Raw genomic sequence first — 20854 nt, forward strand, 5'->3', positions numbered from 1 at the left:
CCTCGCCGTTCTGGTGGTTTAATTTCCTCTGATTTCAGGAGGAATAATGTGACGAAAACTTGTTGGATTGTCTCATAACATATTGCTGTGAAACAGTGGAGTGCAAACCAAAATCTGACTTGCTGTTACATGTGTCAGCTGTACTCACCTGCTGACCACCAATTTACTCGTTTTTCTTCAGCACAGTTTTCTAGTGAATTAGACTGGAAAACTACATCACAATGAATAATATCAACAGTGGCAACAGAGAGGAAATCCACTTGACGGTATATTTAGAGAAAATCCTTCAAGGCTTACCTTTAACAACAGAAATTTTAGGCTTACAAAGCATATTTTAGTCCTTAGCAGTTTGATAGACATTGTAGCATCCCCTGTTGAAAGGATATTATGTGTGATACTATAACTGAACATGTTGATACTTTGTAAATAGTCATTATCATTGTTTATAATGCAAGTCAATACTGTGCAGTGTGTAGATTTTGGTTGTAGGGAGATGGTTCATTATTACAGCGACTATCATAATGAGAAATGCGCCCTTGCATTGATGCAGGGGAAACAAAGTTACTTTCAACTTTATGGTTTCCTTTTTTCTCTCTCCTTTTTTTTTTCTTCCTTAAAACTAAAATGAATGTACTTTCATGTTAGCCTTTGGTAACACAGGGGCTGGGACAAAGATTCGGACTGTGTTCTTTAATTTTTAGCCTTAAATAAATAACACAACGGGGTCTTGAGTCTTAGCATTTATCTTAGTGCATCCTTTTACAAATCTGTTGGAAGAACTACTGAGCATTCAGACAGTCGGTGTCAAACTCTAAACCTTGGTTTGCGCTCCTTTTGGCTTTCACACTTGGTAATTTTAGTCACAATGCTGAACCTGCCCTAGACTTGTGTTTTAAGGGATAGTTCAGAATCTTTGAAGTGTGGTTGTACGAGATACTTTGCAATAGTCAGTGCATTACCTACAGTAGATGACAGTCAGCACACCTGCAAGCCAAATAACACTCTCTCCAAACCCAAATACATCATTGCAGAGCACAGTTGCTGATCTGCCACAGCCTCCAGTGGTTGGTTTGTTTGTGTTTATTGTGTGACCTAAGTGAATCCAAACATACCATTTAAAACAACAAAGTCACACAATAACACAAACTAAAAGATCGAGGCAGTGATAGATAAGAAACTCCTGTGGTCTGCAAGTTAAAAGAACTGGAGTCTGGTTGGTTTGGAGAGAGTGATATTTGGCTTATATAATGCTTTTCCTGTTAGAAAAGGCTGACAGCAAGATAAAGTGGTGAAATGATTGTAAATGGTGCATCAGGGATGTTAATGATAAGACATTCATCAATTAATTACAGTTAAGTGTATTAATCGATAATCAGTATTCAAGAAATTTCTGTAATTGCAGCTCATTTGACTTCAACTTAAAATGAGAAAAAAAAAAAGTTTAAAAAAAGAAAATGAGGGACAAAACATGTTGCTTCTCCAGATTGGGAGCATGCAAACCGCCATCTACTGTAGTCAATGCGCTCTCTATTAATAAGTTCCTCATACAGCCCTACATCAAATAATCCACAATATCCTTTTAATGTTGCTAGTTCTTTTACAAAAACCTGTCTTTTGTTGCAGTTTTAACTTAAGTGTCCCCAACATTGGTTGATATATCGTCAGTCAGACAAACTACACTCTACGTGTAGTTTCTTCTGGGTTATTTTCTGAGAACAAATCTTACCTAAACTGTAGAAAACATTGCATTCATGCAGTCTGAGTGTATAAAACCTGAAGTCAATGTAGCCACCAACCATCAAACCAGACAACGTTTCATTACAACCACCTGTGACTGTGACAGAGCCAGGTCAGGTGTTGTGGTGGCCTTAGAGAACTGACAGTGCCATCACGTGGTAGCTTTTCACAGAGGTGCGTCTTTAACAGCAGTGCAGTGTAAGTAGCTTCTGTCAGTCATGTCAGTCAGTCTCTGCAGTGCTTTAGGGAGTTTAGGTCTTTGCTGTTCTCTGTAGCCTTGTGTTTCAATGTTGTGATGACACCTCAAGGTATGTAGATTTAGGAAAGTCCCTTTCCTCCGCTGGTAAAATAGGCTAGACGCAGTGGTTATTAGCCTTTAGAAAACACTGGATAACCTGAGACAACAGGTCATTCCCTATTAAGTTTTTGTAGAGATGTTTTCTTGTGGGCATCTTTTGCTCCCATAGTTGCTTTTTGTTTTATTTGCTACTGGCACCTCCCCTGTTTTTGTTCTGGATGCTTCATTTCTCTCATTGAAGATGTCTCCAGTTTTCTTCAGCACATCTCGGGCACTTGTGATAGTTTGTTTCAGAACTGAAGGTGGAGCTGGCACTTTGGAAAAGGATCATATTTGCTTGTGAACTGTACCAGGTACATCATGCTGACGCCATGTCTTTAATCTCAGTCTTCTCAATCCGTTGGAAACACTTTGCATTTGAATCTTGGGAATCATAAGTTTGTAAAAAACTAAACCTGTCTGCCATTTCTTGTCAACTATGTGCATTTTTATGTTTCATGGGAATTTTTCATTTTTTAAAAACTGTTTTTTATAACTTCTTATTGGTGTTTGCTCACCTGGCAGTTGTTTCCCTTATTTCAATGTAAGTGTCTGAAATTTATTTATTTATGATGGAAAATATATTGTTTTTTGTAATTACATTTTTTAACCTTTTGTTCACTTTGACCCATTAACGGCTGATCCAGTAAGAATTTCGTACATGCAGCCTAGATTGAAGCAGAATATGACTGTGTTATCAATGTTATTTTAACAATAAAACACTCTTCTATTGCAGTGTGAATCATTTACAAATGCTTTTAATTTGCAACATATCTTCAGTATGATTTTTAAAAAAACATTCATAAATTTATTTAAACACTTAAACAATAATCAAAAGCAGCATAAATAATCAAAAGGCAGGATTGTAAGCAACCTGAGAAAATTCACAACATAAATTCAGGGCCGTAGCCAGGAGCTTCTGAGGTCATGAATCCAAACACCTCCTCAACAAGAGTAATTTATTTTTCATAAAATCATCATTTTAAGCAATTTAGTTTAAAACATGACTAAGAGTCCTTAGCCAAGCTAACAGCTCTGTGATGCTGCACTCAGGCACAGCAATACTTTGCTACATGCTAATGCTACCATGATAACATTGCTGATGTTTAGCAGGTTGAATGTTTTCCGTGTTCACCATTTAGTTAGACATGTCAACTTGCTATTATTTGCAAACAAGCAACTGACCGAAACTAGAGCTGAGACTGATGGGAATGTAATTCACTTTGCAAATATGTGGTCATTAATTAAAGCTGGCATGGCTAAAAATAGCCGCGAAAAAGCCCAACGTGAAATGTATCTAATTATCAAATAAAACCCCAAACTGCTGGGGAATAAAAGGAGAGACGACTTCATTGTCCTCAATGTTACGGAAGCCGTGCTGTGCTTGCAATCAATTTTTAAATGCTGTCAGCTAGAGATTAAGAGTTATTCATTTCATTATTTTGAAAAATTGGCCTTGTTTACTTGAGATTATCAACCCATTATCACAAGGAAACAAAAGGTTGTTTCCTCTTATTACTTGAAACATTAATCAGAGATCATGGCTGCCATGTCAGCAGGCACAGATGGCATCTTGACAACTGTAGCATCAGACTGTTCTTTAGTCAAGGTCTAACAGGCAGAGAGTGAATTCTGTGTTTTCTGCTAAAGAAAACATTCAGATCTGTCCTAAAAGTCAAGAGATAAATGTGTAGCTTTTTAATAAAACTACACATTTGTGCCTTGGCTTATTGAATCTTCGCTGACAGTCATGGCAGTGATCTTGAAGGCTGAAATCAGGTATGATCAAATAAATCAGACACTAATTTTTGAGGTCTCCATAAGCTTATTCGCACCAATGTAGCTCTGGTTCTTTAACTGGTTCTGTTCAAGATTCTTGCAACCTTGGTCCTATCTAACAAACAGCCCATGTTTCCACAGGTTTTTGAGTGGAGCCATCGTAACCAAGGATGTGTCATTAACAGAGGGCATTGAACAATACACAACAACCTGTGGACGATAACACACCCACCCACAAAACCTGCTTTTTTTCTTTTTTTTTGGTTTCAGCTGGGGACCAACTTTTTAGGTTCCAATATGTTAGTTCCAGTATGATTCAAACTTAGGTGCATGAACTGATATGGACCAGTTCCATGTTGGTAAAAAAGGCCTACAAAATTCTCTGATGATCTCAAGAAAACAAATGTTGTTGTCTCATGATAAATGATCTGATCATCTCAAGAAATCTGCCTTTTGTTTTCTCAAGATAACGAGATAAATTAAGCTTTGGTGATATTTTGAGATAATGGGATTTTTAAAAAATGGCAAGCACAGCCATTCTCGGCTTCCGTACAATGGTAACTACAGTCCTGTGTACGTTACGTATAAAACACAAGGAAGTATTTCATTTTCCACATTTAGCACTGGTGCTTCGTGACATGACAAGACCCTCAAGGAGGTGCACAGCACCAGAAATCAGTTCCTTTTTCACTTTTATGAAAATTAAATTGACTGGTCGTGACTAAAAAATGACATTTTGTAGGCAGACCTTGCGCAAGTATTCAGTCAGCGTTTCATTAAAGCGTTGATATTGTGTCTTCTGTCAGGACTGGAAGCGTTTCTTAGCCACGTACGCCCTGGTGACTTGGTTCATGATGACGAGGGCGGTGACAGCAGGGCAGAGGACTGACAGGTACCAGGTGTATTCCCTGACAGATGCAGTGAACCAGGCAGAGCTGAGGCCCAGGAGCAGGCTGGCACTGCCGAGCAGGTACGTGACGAGTCCAGACGCCGCATGGTAGCGTTTGAGTTTGGCCAGGGACCAGCCTTTGGCCAGAGAGTGGTAGATGAGAGGCATGGCTGCCACGGACTGCAGCCCCACCACACACACTGTGAGCAGGCCCAGCAGACCGTGCCAGGAGGTGAAGTGAGGTTTACCGTTCAGGTGTTTGTTGTAAGAGATGGCTGCCACACCCAGGACGGCACAGGACACACAGAGACACTGCAGGATCCAGTGAACGCGTCCTTTTGTCTTGTGTGGAAGCTTTTTGATGGGCGAGCCATGAGGGGAGAAGAGGAGGATGGCTTCTGTCATGAAGAAACAGAACTGTTGGAAAAAGAAACGATTAGAGGTATTAAAAAAATGTGGATTTTCTTGAATCATTGATTTATCTTCTGGTCTATAAAATATCATAAAAGATCACAACTTACCAAAGCCCATGTAGGCATATTAAAATTATATGTTTGGGAAGCCAGAACCAGGAATTTGGGCATTTAATTAATAAAATAGTTGTGACCCACTGCTATGGAGAAATTATGAGACATCAGACCCCTGGACACTTAAAAGAGACGTCTCTTTGTGGTTGTTTGCTTGTTTGTTTAGTCTTGCCTTGTGATAGTTTTGTGTCCCTTTGTAGTTGTTTTGTACTTTTCCGTAGTTTTTTTTATGTCTCTCTGAGGTACTTGTGTGCCTCTTTTTCATTTCTTGTCTCCCTTTAGTAGTTTTATGCTTCTTTGTGGTACTTTTGTGACTCTTGTGATAGTTTTGTGTCCGCTCAAGGTAATTTTTCATCTTCTATTGGTAATTTTATGACTCATCGTAATCTTTTTGTGTTGTTATTTTGTGTCTTGGAGGTACTTCTATGCCTCTTTATGGTCATGTCGTGTCTGTGTGTGGTCATTTTGTGTCTCTCTGTATTTGTAGGGTTGACTTGTCACTTCAAATAGACGCTCTGGCCCTCTGGACCCTCTGATGCCACGGGCCCCTGAGCCTTTGCCCAGCAGACCCAGTCAGTAATCCAGCTCCACAAATAAAAGCTGCAGGGTGTGATTTAACTCATTTCATGTGTTTACAGTGAAGAGCTTTATTTTGAAAGCGTCAACTTACCGCTAGTGTCATGAAGAAAGGATGCCAAGAAAACAAACCTAAAATAAAACAAAAAGATGAAATCAACAAATGTTTGGGCTGACAGTGACAGTGGCATGAAGGTGTTTGAACATGAAGACTTACTTGAACCTGGTCGACACAGAACTGTGATAAACACAGTGAAGGCGACGCAGATGAAGTGGGTCAGTACTGCGGAAGCTGATCTGATATAACCGTAGACCCGAGGCTCAGAGTCACTCTCTTTGATGTGAACCATGTTCAAAGATAACTTACTTGGACCGAGACGGCTCACCTGCAACTGACACCACCGTCACCTAAAGTGAACCCACGGTCAGTCCAGCTGAAACAGGAACTGACGGTGGCGGAAACGTTACCGTTAGATCCTCGTGTTCAAATGTTGCTTATTTACAGCTGCAAGACCGGACTTTGACATAAGCAAACATTAGCAGATCAAAGTGACTTTACGAATCATGAACGTAACTTCAGTCCAACGCAACGTTGTTATGTAGGCAGCTCAGCCGGCCAGAAAAAACTACAACTTCCGGTTAGGATTTTCAGAATAAAGATTTTTTCATACAAATTCGCTCTCACCCCAATGAAACCCCAAAATACACCCATGTGTGTTCCTGTCGTCATGTTATTCCAAGTTTTTGAATCGAGATGTCCATTTACGTGTAAACGGACGTACATTCAAATCTAGTTTAGCAACCATGCAAGCGTCTCAACTGCCCCGTGGCCCCAGATCATCAGGGGCCACACTTGTTCAGTGATTTGGGTTAATTTGATTACAGTAATGGCAAATTTGTTTGTGCCATATAAATACATCAAATGACATGTTAAGGGCTTTAAACTCAATTTTACATTAATATCTTTTTTGTTGTACAGAACACACGGCAAGCAAATGTATGGCAAATGTATTCATGTAGCACAGACACAATCTAATTCAAAGTGCTTTACAGGGGCATATAAATATACAAAAGTAAGACATTAAGAAAATATTAAAATTACATTTAAATTACCACAATGACAAAAAAGTGAAAACAAACAGATACATAGTTAAAGGAGGTCTATTATATTTTTTCTAGTTTTCTGTTACATATATATAATGTCGTGATGTTGGATGTCCATATTAAACATGGCAAAGTTTCAAGAAATGAGGTACCAGTCTCAGTCAAACCTGAGTGAAAAGCTCAGATTTGACTGAGACTGCTTTGAATACCACGCATCTGAGGGGGGTTTTTTTGTTTGATTTTTTTTTCCCTTTATTGGTCATCTTGGTCAAAGTACACAAGTCGGGCTGACAAACACTGGGTGCTGTCCCTGAGCAGGCTCCTGGAAGTTGGTCAATCAGAGGAAAGTGTTCTTTTCAGGAAGACCATTCTTAAAGAGACATGAGCTAAAACAATTTGATTTAGGCTGAGAGTGAATTGAGGGCCTGCAAAACAGCTGGATATTAGATCAATAAGGATGTTTTTGAACAGTGAAAGATGTAAAGCTACTGTAGTAGAGTCTCAGAATAAAAATATAGAGCTTAAATTAAGCATAATAGGTTTCCTTTAAAGGCCCTATGTACCTATGGTCATGGTCATGTGCTAGGTGTTTTTATATTATGCATGATTAGACCTCATTTGAAGGCAGTAGACATGTTTCAGCTGTGTGTGATTTACAACAGTCTGATATTGTTTTTTTGCACCTGTTATTGTGAGAGAGGTAACAACTTTATTGCTCTTGTTATCTCATGAAGTTTGGTACCTAAAGTAATTTGCATACCTCCATTAGACTGAGCAGAAGTTTAATTAGACATGATAAGTGAAAGCATGTTTACAAACCTCATTGCTACCAAACAAGAAAAACAAATATGGCTTCGAACCAGAAGCTTTGGAGGTCTCTGTTCACTGGCTCTCTTACTTGAATATGAAATAGATTCATGACACAGCTGTTAGTCTAAGACACAGGTGAATCTGCTGAGCTTGTGTTTTCATTTGCATTCATTTTGTGAATTAGTCTGGTGAATCCAGGCAACACAACAATAAGGCGGCATTTTAAAATTCCAAAAGGTGTGCATGAAACCAAACCATTTATTGTCTGTCATTTCCTGTCAGTTTTTTGTCACAGCTGAAAAGTAGTTATATTTGTAAGTCCACTCTTTAAATACAAATAGGTTTAAACCGGTTTACAAAGGGGTTTAACTTTTCGTGCTTTTATTCTGAAACTGCGATTCCCGGAAGTCTTCATTTAACGCACATAACTTTACTGCTGGCTGACGTGGATGCCGTCTAGAAAGATTTCGCACATGCATTCAAGGAAGACACATCGCCTGGTTGAATCCAGGCCGGTTTTGACCCTTGTTGTTGAACCAATGAGTCAGAATTGATTTAATTCAAATGTATAACTGTAAAAATCACAAACCTGTCAAACCTGTGCAGATAAACTAGCACAGATAAAGTTTACAGTTTGGCTGTGTGGTGTTGTTTGAGCCTGATGGTTCAGGATGTGATGTCTCAGACCCATTCCACACGGTCAGCTGTTGTTATTGTGCTTCATTTAGTCTGTAATAAGCTTGTGACTTAGCAGGGCCTCCACACACTGAACAGCAGATAGCAAGAGAAAACAACAACAACAACACGTTCATTCAGGACATCCCTCTCCTTCTCTCTTTCTGTCTCTGTCTGTCTATCCTCCTCTGTCTTACATTCACTGCCACTGTTCATTGACATTCTTTGTTTATTTTTTTTTCTGAGAGGAGTCAGACTTGGCAGATTTCCTTTTGCAGCCCTAACACTGGAAAAGACAGTCACTGCACTGTCCAGACGGTGGCACTAAAACATCACAACCAAATCAGACATGTTTGAAGCATCAGCAGAATTTTTTTAATACAAAATATACAATCCTTTTATAAAATAATGCATTGTTATAGGTATATCTATCCAGTAATATCTAAAGTGCTACATAAGTAATGATAATCTGATCAGATACATTCATAGATCTTATAATGCAACACTCACATTGGCTATTTTCCTGCATTATGAATATGTTCACTTTAAACACATTTTGAGAAAAGTAATACAAAAAGTTCTACTTTCACTGAAGTACTAAGATGTTGTGGAGGATTTACATTTTTATGTAAATAATTTTACATTGTTGCATTGTGTCTACCATGAGTCTCAGACGAGGCCACATATGCAGATACAGATTTAGTATGTGAATAAAAACATGTCTTTACTGTTACTCATATTATTACTAGGTGTGAAATAAACAATGTACCACAACCTCTCTCTAGGTTTACTTGCAGTTCCATCTACAAACCCAGACATTAGCTCTGTCACTACAAGATTTTGCTTTCTTCTGTCTTCAGAGCCTTAAAGAAGAGAGATTCGTCTGCCCTCCATATCAGAGCCTGGAGGCTTTTTCCTCACTGACTGATTTCCAAATGTCCCGTAATTAAACATTAAATAGTCTGTTCAGTCCAACGACATTATGTACTATTTGAGAAAAAAGGACTCTGTGTCAGACTGATCAATAATATCATTAATTAATTCTTAAATTTTACAAATGATGTGATTTTTATTTTTGGCAAGCTATGAAATTATTATATTATGAACCTTGCTATTATTGGACATTAGGTTTGACTTTATTGTTTCCAAAGAGAATTTGTCTTGCAGCCAGGTAAATGTAGAACACACACACATTTAAACATAAAAAAACAGAAAATATCAGAATCAGGCTTTTGCTGCCAAGTAGATTTTCACATACAAGGAATTTGCCTTGGTACAAGGGTGCATGACATGTTTGATAAAAATATAAATAAAGGTAAAAGCAAGTGTTGCATGTCAAGAAGCATGAAAGGAAAGTACAAAATTGATTTAAAAAAAAAAAACATAATGTAAAATTATTATAAAAATAATATTTACAATATGACTGTTATTTAAGTGAAAGCAGTGTACAGTTTGTGTGGGAAATGTGCAAAATAATGTCCAGAAAATGTGCAAAATTTACAGAATGAAGTCAGAATATTTGCAAGGTGCAAGATATAGAAATAGACATGTAATGCAATGTAACAGCCATCTAAAACATAATGTTTCTATATTGTATATGGTTTAGAACAGGACATCCAATTGTTGCCCGATTAGAAGCAGTAATAATAGATCCTTTATAAAGTGTTTATAAGTTGCAGCTATAATGTCTTTATATTGTTCTATTAAACCCTAAAATCTGCAGCTAATGTTAAGTATCTTAAAATGATAAACCAAAAGTAAACCAAATTAAATTAATAAGTAACTTAGCCTACCATATATTATTATGTATATTATTATCATATATTTATCGATTTATCTATTAAGGGATGGATGGACATTTACAGTAATCCATCAAGGAGATTCCTCATGATGTGGCAAAACAGAAGTTGTTTTTAATGTCTTCTTCAAAGCATTAGGACATGCGTTATTAACCATGAAAAAAGATATTTGTTACAATTTATAAATAGTGTACTAAATAAAGGGTATTAGAAAGTGGTGCCAAATGGACTGCAGGTTTTGTATGGTCATAAAATGTACTTCATCGGTGTACAAATACAGTAGTGGGCTGTGTTTGTGCTTCTGCGTGAGAACAGAGGGGATTCCTCCTCCTGTGGAGCCTCACTGACTCAGGATGCTTTAATACACAGACGGGATTAGACGGTAATCCCACACTCATAATGTGCATGCGCAAACTGAGGTGCGCGCGTCGGCTGAGGGGACGGTCCAGTGTTCATACAAACCATAAACTGCGTTCACTCTCCAAACATCCTCTACCGCAAGTGTCGGTGATGACTTAAACAGGTAAGATCACTTTTTTTAAAAGCCTAGTTTGCCAGTAAATCCTAAAATTCGTCCTGGGTGCCACTGTCATTGAGTTTGTCGTCCCGTTTCGGACAGGATTAAACCGGGCTGCCCCGCTACACGCTGAGCTGCATCCTGCAACAAATAACAGATGAAAGAATAATCTCAGCTCTTATAGATAAAGATATTAATACATAGTTTGACACGAAGATGATCCATGACAGAACCAGTGAAATATGCCTGTATGCTGCTGGTTACAATGTGCTCTTGTTGCCCTGCTGTGTGGATAATTGCACCGTGTGGTGACCCAGTTGGCAGAGAGAGCCCCGGGTTGTTCTTATTCAAGTCACAATGCAGCTCCACAGAGAAACTCATGAAACTAAGTTTCTGATGCACCTGTAAATGTTTTACACTTATTCTCTATAATGACGCTCCACGGGGATGAATTCAGATCTACAGGTCTGCAGCTGAGATTCTGTCGTCATACAGTGTTTGTATTGTTTGTATATATTTACTCAAGTAGCTACTGTAGGCTACTTAAGTACAATTTTGAGGTATTTGTACTTTACCCCACTGCATTTCAGGGGGGAAATATTGGTGTTTTTACTTGACAATATTTATTTGATAACTTAAGTTACTAGTTACTTTGCAGATGAAGATTTTAAAAACCTATGAGTATGAAATACAATGCATTGAAATACAGTAACTTAAACCACTCAGCAGTATAAAAATGACTAAAATTCTCCATTGCAGCCAGATACAACATTAAAATGCATCTTACACATTTCTAAATTAATGATAATAATCTAATAGTTGTTGTATCTGATCAGCTTATCATCAAGCCTCTGCAGAAGCCTGACAACAGCCTGATCATGTGAATCAGGTGTGTTGGAGCAGGGAAACATCTAAAACATGCAGGACAGGGGATCCTGAGGACCAGGGTTGGGCACCACTGCTATACAGTATAACATGATATATGTTAAACATGAACCAGTAAAAGTTGTAGATCAGATTTGCTGTTTAGGATGTAGAAAGGTGTTATCATTTAGAAAATATGATGGTGGCTGAGAAAATTTAGGGAAACATTTATAGCAGGATGTATATGAGTTATAGTACCAGGCTTGAAACTAACTTTTCACTCCTGTCCCAAAACTCACAGCCCAAACATCGACCCACAGTAGGCATTTTTTATTTATTGGCCTCCTGAGCACAGGCATTGGCTGATGCCAGTTCCCTCGAAATGCCAGATAACTGACCCGATTAACCAGCAGACCAATTAATCTGTGCATCACAACTCAGCATTATATTATTATTATATGTTTTATCAACTGATTACTGTCACTGATGTAGCATTTTGGTTTGTGATGAAGCTTGTTTTACTTGGATTAAACACTGCTGCATATTTTGATCTACAGCAATGCTTTATATTGTATAAAATTGAATATTTTTATATATAATCTTAATCTGTTTAATATCTATAGATGTATAATAAACAGTGGAGGAAAGGTACAATATTTCTCCTTGAATTGTAGTGAAGAAGAAATATTAAGTAGGATAAAATGAGAATACTGAAGTACAAGTACCTCAAACTTGTACATTATATGAGCAGATGTACTTAAGTCCTTTTTGCCACTGTTAATCATACCTTCAGCACCTGCTATAACAACTATTATATATACATACATACACGACATTATATACTTTGAAAAACTTAAAATCAAGGCTGCAGGCTTTTTTTTTTAAAAAACTTTGATTGTGTTACCAATTATTTCTGAAAAGACAGATGTGAGTCAGTTCTGTACCTTCTAAATTTAATGAATGAAATTGCATTGGCCCACTTTTTGATGAAAGTGTTTTGTCTAAACTATGCAGTTTTGTTTCAGCGTCCCTCACAGAAAAACAGTATGAGTTGTCTCAGGATTTTACAGGATTATACATTTTGACCCACATTTTATTCTAATCGTATGAATCCTGGCATCAGATATCAAATGTTAATCTGTTATTTTTCCATTTGTGAAGCCCATACCATAATACAGTATAGACTTATTATTTAACAGATACATTGCTTGAATTGAAATTGATTTAAATGTCAGATCATTTTAAATTAAACTACCCATATGTTATATTAATTAATATTAATTGTGTCTATTTCAAACTGTCTTGCAGCTCCTGAGTATTTAGCAGCCACCTGGTCCTCTGGACAACATCTGGAAGTGGACTAAATAAAAAAAACTGACTAATCACTGTACATCTCATCACAGCCTGACATTCTCATTAAGGATGCGAAGGTGCACGTGCTGATGCTGTCTCCTCTCATGGCTGTATGTACATCTAAACCAGCTCATGGACAGCAAATGCTCACCTGACATGTCAGTGTGTCCATCGAGGACAAGATGTCTAAATGTGAGTTGATTGAGCTGAAAGACCTCAGTGTAACCGATCCCATTGAGCTGGCTGCACCTGCAGCCCGCACAGCCCCTCAACCTGTAAACCCAGGTCAGCCGAGCCCCTTCCATGTGATCCGTCTGGTTGGAGACAGTGTCAGCATCGAGGCACCCCAGTGTCAGACAGGAGAGGCTGCAGTGGGTCATGAATTCCAGCCTGACAGCTACACCCATCTCACCTGGTGTGACCTGTGTGGAGAATTCATCTGGGGGCTGTATAAGCAAAGTTTACGCTGCACTAGTGAGTACCTGGTACATGTGAGCTTTTCTGAAGTTTGGTATTACTCTATATTTTTCTTATTGTTAAAAATCCCAGATAAGTATTACCTGTGTAGTCAAAGCCTTATTCCATTGTTGTTGTCAGAAACAATTAAAAGTACATCACTAATCCATATTATTGCACTGGCTAACATGTTTCTTCTATACCACCAACAGGGGCACTGTGGTTAACTTTTTTATTGATTGAACACGATGTACAACACTGAATCAAACAGACAAACAAGCAAAGAAAAAGCATTTCAATTATATAGTATATTTTCCAAATATGATCCAGGGTCCATTATCTCCGTGGTTATATTCAGAAAGGGCTGATGCTGCCCGTTCCATTGCCAATAAAGCCAAGTATTTTAACCAATTTTCAGTTCTAAAGCAATTTACTTTGTGTGATTTCCAGTTCATCATAATAATACGTTTAACTGACAAAGAAATTACAATAATACAATGATTCAGTATGTGAGCGTCAGCTGTATATTGTCTACTCTTGTGTCTCTGAGGCAGACTAATGGACATTGGTATATTTTCAGTTTCCTTAATTCAAAAGCTCAGACCAAGTGTTCTCACCTCTCTGCACCCATGACAGCACAAATGTGAGTGAGAATTATCCATTTTCCTTAAGCTACATGGCGTGATAAATGCCCTGTGCAGCAGTTTATCTGTAAAGTTGTGTATTGGATAAAGGTGATGTGCTTTTAAAATCGTCTTTCACTGTGCATTGGTTAGGGATATTCCCTAGTCATTCTCTCATAGATGTTCAATGAAAGAGGGAAGGGAGAACATCTTGTATAGTGCAGAAACTCCTCTCCTCTGTAGTTTATTCTGAGTCAGTCCCACATTCACTGACCTCCTCCCAGAGATACTCATTATAGTGCATCAAACATATTAACAGCTGAAAAAAGTCCCCATCAAATGCACTATTTACTCCTATTTGAGGAAGCTCTACTAAAAAAGAAATAACTAAACGATCCATCTGTTCCATAAATTGGTTTTTATTATAATTTTAAAATGAAAGTATATATTAGCTTGGTGCTGAGGGTCACAGACAGATTGGAGAAGTCGCAAAGCGCTGGGATATGAACTAAAGCAGTGCTGAATTTGTTAATAAGAAAAATAACTTTAAAGGTAGAATATGCAGGATTTGCCATTTGCTGTCTGTAAATTCACCATTCAAAGTTGGGCCCTCCTACCCAGCCTAATGAACGAGAGAAGGAGAGCTCAGAGGTGGTTCGGCAGAACTTTAGAGTGAATTAAGAGACTGAGCACCATTAGTGAGAACAAAGCAGTGAATCAGAGATGTGAAATGTTTCAGATTGTTTCACAGCAGTTATGTTCTAAAGCACAAATAAAAGAACCAACATCACTACACCATGCTGAACTTTGTGTGAATTCAGCAGAAACCTCCGTCCTGTCGCTGTGTTCTCAGTCTTCTCTCACAGATAGAGAGCAGAAGAAACAGATGTTTTTGTAGAGCTTAGGGCTACACATCACTGACCAAAGACTGATGCCCAGCGATATCCCAGACACAGGAAAATATGAGAAAATAAGGAAATACCAGCAGAGGGCAGGGTCTTTGTAGATACAGACACCACCACACACTTCCAGTGGGTCGTAAGTGATGACTGACAGGGACTATTAGCATATATGAGTTTATCTTTTCGTAAAGGAAATTCCCACATAGCATGCCTTTGATGTTTCTCTGCAACCGTTGACCTAAAAAGCAAAGACACACAGCCTGCGACTAAATCTTTATTGCATGAGACACGACATGATACAGTATATTAGGCCGTCCTGAATCATCATGTTTGCATGTGTCTTTAATAATAGAAATTGTGAACCAGTGTGGTTGCTTACTCAAGGTTACTTCCAGAACTCTGGAATGAAGACTAAACCATTAAAGGTGCAGTAATCAATTCTGGAGAAAGATAGTCGATGATAAAGTCTCATTCCCAGGTCTGGAAATACTTAAGTCTTCTTAATGAGACTCAACGATCAGCTATCTTTCCGACCTCTGCTTGGCCAAACTCTCCCGTCATGGGAGAGATTTTCTAAAGCCTGAAAACAGAACCAAGAGGAGGAGCAGAAGTCTAGTTTTCTCTTGAGACTACTTGAATTACATTATGTATAAAGTTTTCTATGGAGCTTTTTTCCAGTGGTGCCAAAAATAAACTGCCTACCACAGATGTAACTTTTCCAAAAAAAAATGGCTCAAATTGGGATAAAACCATTAAACTCATTAGAAAATGGCTTTAAAGGCCCTAAAATTAAAGTTCTGTAACCCCATAGTAACTAAGTCATGTCCGACCAAAGCTCACAGAGCTGTAATATGTAGTCTTCACTTTACAGTATCACTAGGATGCAGGCTGCTTCTGTTATTTTTCCATTCATGAGAATCGTTATCACAGAGTTTGTTCTAATCTGTAGGAAGGTCTGGAAAACTTCATGTTGGTACAGACCTTCACAGTCCCTGAGAATGTATCTGGTTTATCTTCATCATTTGACTTCAGGCATTAAGTGCAGTCTCACTGTAACAACTACAAAACAAAACCAACATGGTTTTGTGGTGGGCACTGATTTTATTTTTACTGCATTCATAATGTTCTTAAAAAGTCTTAAATTAAACTTATTGAAACCTGCAGAAACTTTGATTTTGGCTTGTTGTTTACGTGATGTAGATAATGCATCTAGGTTACTGTGTTTTTCAGCAGATTACTGAACAAAAAACACAGCAGAAGGCTTAACAAAACAAGCAATGAATGCAGGCAAAGCATAACCAAGAATGGAAAATTTGCACCCTCTAATGATGAACTCTCTGTTTTTCAGATTGTAATTATACTTGTCACTACCGCTGCCGACCGTTCATCCAGCTGGACTGCAGCACAGATGGAAGTTTGTTAACAGAACAGGAGGATTTGTCTGTCGACTCCATCGAGACAGACACAAATGTGGTGAGGAACAAAACTACAGTCATATATTTTATCCATGGAACATTTGTATAGAAGGAAGTCTTCAACTGGATTGTTTTATTAAAGACATCTAAATTGGGATTCAGTGATTTCACTGTACAACCAAGCAATAAGCATTATTTTAGGAGAAATGAAAAGTGGCTCTGTTCATATGGGGCAGGTCAAAACAGATGGAGGCTACCAGATTGTCTAGTGCTGTCCACTGAGTCTCAGTGTGCCATATGTCCTCAGAGATACTGGTTTTATTACCTCCTTATTGTCAAGGCATCTGTAGAGAAAGTAATTTAAGAGAGAGCTGAGGGGAGGGGTTTTTTAACAACTTCACAGTAAAACAGCTGTCTGAATTTCAGGACCACAAAAAAAAAAATCTGCCACCACCAGCACAAATTAAATAACTCGTTCACTGTTTCTCAGCTCCGAGCGTATTAATATGAAGTCTACCATTATGTCCAAAGGGACATGGAGGACCATAACTGTCACAGAAACACTAATAAAGCATTTCATTAATTGATAAGTAATTGTACAGTAGAAATAATATTAATAAATTCATAATTAATAAACTACTAAGAGGCATTGTAATAATTAATTACAATGTCACAGAAAGGCTAAAAGGAGACGCTAATTGACTGAGGCATAAAATAGCTCATTGGAAAAGGAAAAGTAGCAGTGAACTGCAAATGGGAAAGGAAATTTCCCTTTCAATCAGTTATTTATTTCTCTTTTTCTGTTTTCAAATAGATTTTTAAATTCTATTATTTGTTTATGCATTCAGTGATGTATTTTTAAATGGTGTAGTTATTGACTGTTTTATTTTGTAAATCCCTTTATAATTTGAAATTCCTCTTTTTAGTTTCTGATTTAAATATGAAATAATGATTTTTTTGTAATTTACTTAATTGATTTTTGGAGATTTATACATTCATTTGAAAACAATTGTTTTTATTGTACAGTTTTATTGTACAGCCTTAATTAATTTATTATTATATCCTTGACATTTGTGGTCCTCCACAGTTGCAGAATAGTGAGTTTCTCAAAAATAAAAAGCAGTGGCGATAATGACAACATAAATGATAGAAAACAGTCACCATTCTGTCACACCTTAAAACTTCAAAAGTGGTAAGGCTGATTCAGATACTTCTTCAATTAAGTTTTATTGACTTTGTTTTGCAAGCAAACAAGATTCCTGTTTCCAACATGATCATATCTGCAAAAATAATCAACAAAACCAGAACATACTGTACATCTGACTGATTTATCCTGAAACCTTAGATGATTACCCCGCTAAGTTATTTTTTTTTATTTAAGTGCATTGGTTTAAAATAAATGTGGTCAACATGATAGGATAGAAATGTATATTTTATTGTTAATTTGTGCACACACATACACAACAGCATTGGCTGAAATATTAGCATAATTTGAGCAGCTCTCTGTGGGAGTGGTCAGGCTCTTCAGACATCTGTGTGAGGTTTTATTGTTTGGGAGGAGCCAGTGGAAATGCTGAGGTCAAAAGAGCAGTAAGTAGAATCAGACCTCTGCAGACAGAAGACAGAAATTTCCAAGATACAACTCCAGAACGTGGTTAAGATTTTGGTGATGGGGGTAAAAATCTAAAAAACGTCTTCCAAACTTTTGCTCACCTGAACGTTTGAGATGACCCGGGGAAGCACAGCAAGTGATGCGTTCTGCGGCGAGGAGGACAGCAGCTCAGAGCTGGAACTGTATTTTACTGCGTATACGTCTTTCTTTCACAAGGTCAGAAGATCAGCAGTGAAGCTACAGCATAATTCATCAGTCCCGTAGGCACAAAGCTGTTTTATGTTTGGTTAATTATATTAAATCGTCTTTATCTACAAAGAACTTGAATTGATTTGACTTTTATTTTCTTTTGTTCTCAGTCAGTTTCTCTTCAACCTCAAAGCTCACTTGTGAAGATGTTCTGCTGACATTATATGGCCTGTTTGCTGAACTCTACCTGCTCTTTTCTCTTTTAGGATGAACAGATCGACTGGGGTAAACAGGAGCTGACTGTTAGTGAGATTCAGCACAAGGTTAAGGAGTATAACGCACAGACCAACAGCAACCTCTACATGGTGATTGTGAGTGACCATTGGCAAAATGTGGATTTAGGTGTATTTTAATGGAATTAGTATAATAGTTTGCAGACTTTGTTAATATTGTACAATTTCTTAAATTCTTACAATATAAATTTATCTACCTGGCAGAATAAAGACGGGTCCTACACTGGTTTCATCAAGGTCCACTTTCAGCTACTCCGTCCTATCTCACTCCCCCCCCGTCAGAGCGTGTGCTCCACACAGGAGGAGGACCAGCAGGGCAGACGGATGCGACGGCGGACGTCTTTCTACCTCCCCAAAGATACTGCCAAGCACCTGCATATAAGCTCCCAAACACGTGTGCGAGAAGTAATCGAGGCTTTGCTCAACAAGTTCACCGTGGTGGACAACCCGGCCAAGTTTGCGCTGTTTGAACGCACAGAGAGACAAAGTCAAGGTAGAAATCTCTAGAATGTGCAGTTACTGTGAAGCAAAGAATCAAAGGTAGACTGTGCAGGATTATTTGTAAATGCATCATTCAAAGTTAAACCCTCCTGAACGAGAGGGAGAGAGACATAAGCTGTGTCTTTACAGACATAAGCTATGTTTCCACTGCAGGAACTTTCTCCAGGGAGTAGAAACCTTTGGAGGTCTAAACTAAGCCCTGGGGACATATTTTTTAGCTCCCACCTTAACCTTTTGTTCATTGTGCTCCAACAACGGCTGACAACAAAGTCCAGGCTTTACTGAGCATTCATGCTGAAGATGAAATCTAGTTGGAATTAATTCTCTGTTGCACAAATAATGATACCTGTCCGTTATTTTATACAGCATGATCATTGTTGTATGATCGCACACAAAAAAAACAGCCGTCACTTCAAATGTCAGTGGGCTAATTTGTCTAATCACTGCAGGCCTTTAGACTGTAGTGTCTGGTCACTGTGTTTTTAAAAAGTACCAACCACAAAACCTGTGTTGGCTGGGGGTTACACACTGTTGCCAAACAGGCTGAAACCACTCGAGCACAGAAAAATACATAAATCTACAGGCAGAGGGCAAAGTCTCTGCAGACACCACACATTGCTAGTGGGTCACAAGTTATGACTTTTTTAGAGGGATTATTTTTATATCAGTTGTTACATTATTTTAGGAAAATCCTGAATAGTGTGCCTTTGATTAATAATAATTAATTAACTAATTACTTCATAATAAAGTGTTGAATTTTGTTTCCTTTTATTCTCAGTGTACATGCGTAAACTGTCTGATGACGAGTGTCCCCTCTACCTGCGCTTGTGTGCTGGCCCCAGTGAAAAAATCTTGAGTCTGGTTTTGAAAGAGAATGAAACCGGGGAAGTGAATGTAAGTTTCTGTTTGGCTCTGAAGATTAATCCATATAATAAATGTGTCAATACATGCTGAAAAGCCGATATATGAACTGTACATACAGCTGACTTTAATCTGCAATGTCTCTCCTCCACAGTGGGATGCATTTAGTTTTCCTGAGTTGTGCAACTTTCTGCGAATCCTGAAGCGTGAGGAAGAGGAGCATGTACGGCAGATTGTGAAGCGCTACGCTCTCGCTAGAGACATGATGAAGCAGGCCATGGCGAGGATTACTACTCCTGGTTGATTCTGAGAGATTCAAATGATCTTCATATTTAAACATGAAAAAGAACACTGACTTGTATTGTTGATTTGTAATGTAAAATGGAAGGAAAGAGCCTGAACAATGAAATGTTGTTGATGAAGCAGGAATACTGTTGTTACATTAAATGTGAACTACCTAAAGGTTTAGGTCCTGCTAATGTTGTGCAGGCAGAGACACTGTTGTCAACTGAATGGCAACAGATTATCTTGGACTTAATTTGATGCAGTTCTTTCTTGAAAAACCATGCTGCTTGACTGGATTATTTATAGATATATTAAAGATACAATTTTTAGTCTCTCTGGTCACCATTATCATATGATATCTAGTTTCATTTATATTCTGTGAAGCAGTTTTTAAAATTTGGCACTTTAATGAACCTGTGAAATGGATTTGGGCAAATTAAAATGTGAAACAATGTGTTTACATTCTAATTATCTAATAAACTGATGATAATAATAAAATGTGTCATATGGTGAATTTAAATTTCACATTAAGTACTAAGTTTGATAGACTGTGTGTTTGCTCAGTCGTCCACATTGTAGTTCTTTACGGCAAAGTACACTATATGGATTTAAGTATGTGGACACCTGTACATTACACAGGTACAGCCATATGTTAGGGTACTGTTGAACATCTGATGCAAAACCATGACATGACATTTACAGTACATGCTGTTATAACAGCCTTGACTCTTCTGTGTAAGCTTACCACAA

General features: G+C 37.9%; 2 protein-coding genes across 2 annotated transcripts; one reads left to right on the top strand and one right to left on the bottom strand.

The window, feature by feature from the left end:
* Positions 1 to 4202: 4202 nt before the first annotated feature.
* cyb561d2 (cytochrome b561 family, member D2) lies at positions 4203 to 6453 on the bottom strand. The gene is made up of 3 exons (XM_084745034.1): positions 6063 to 6453; positions 5940 to 5977; positions 4203 to 5159 (listed from the first exon to the last, which is right to left on the bottom strand). Exons 1-3 carry the CDS (start codon positions 6193 to 6195, stop codon positions 4656 to 4658), a joined length of 675 nt encoding a protein of 224 aa, XP_084601160.1. The 5' UTR covers positions 6196 to 6453; the 3' UTR covers positions 4203 to 4655.
* Positions 6454 to 10636: 4183 nt separating this feature from the next.
* rassf1 (Ras association domain family member 1) lies at positions 10637 to 20602 on the top strand. Its single transcript, XM_084745047.1, has 7 exons — positions 10637 to 10756; positions 12923 to 13441; positions 16297 to 16421; positions 18431 to 18535; positions 18662 to 18950; positions 19737 to 19852; positions 19974 to 20602. Exons 2-7 carry the CDS (start codon positions 13150 to 13152, stop codon positions 20121 to 20123), a joined length of 1077 nt encoding a protein of 358 aa, XP_084601173.1. The 5' UTR covers positions 10637 to 10756; positions 12923 to 13149; the 3' UTR covers positions 20124 to 20602.
* The last annotated feature ends 252 nt before the right edge of the window (positions 20603 to 20854 follow it).

Source organism: Lutjanus erythropterus, chromosome 2, assembly GCF_056507025.1.
Source record: "Lutjanus erythropterus isolate fLutEry1 chromosome 2, fLutEry1.hap2, whole genome shotgun sequence".
Classification (NCBI taxonomy): domain Eukaryota; kingdom Metazoa; phylum Chordata; class Actinopteri; order Lutjaniformes; family Lutjanidae; genus Lutjanus; species Lutjanus erythropterus.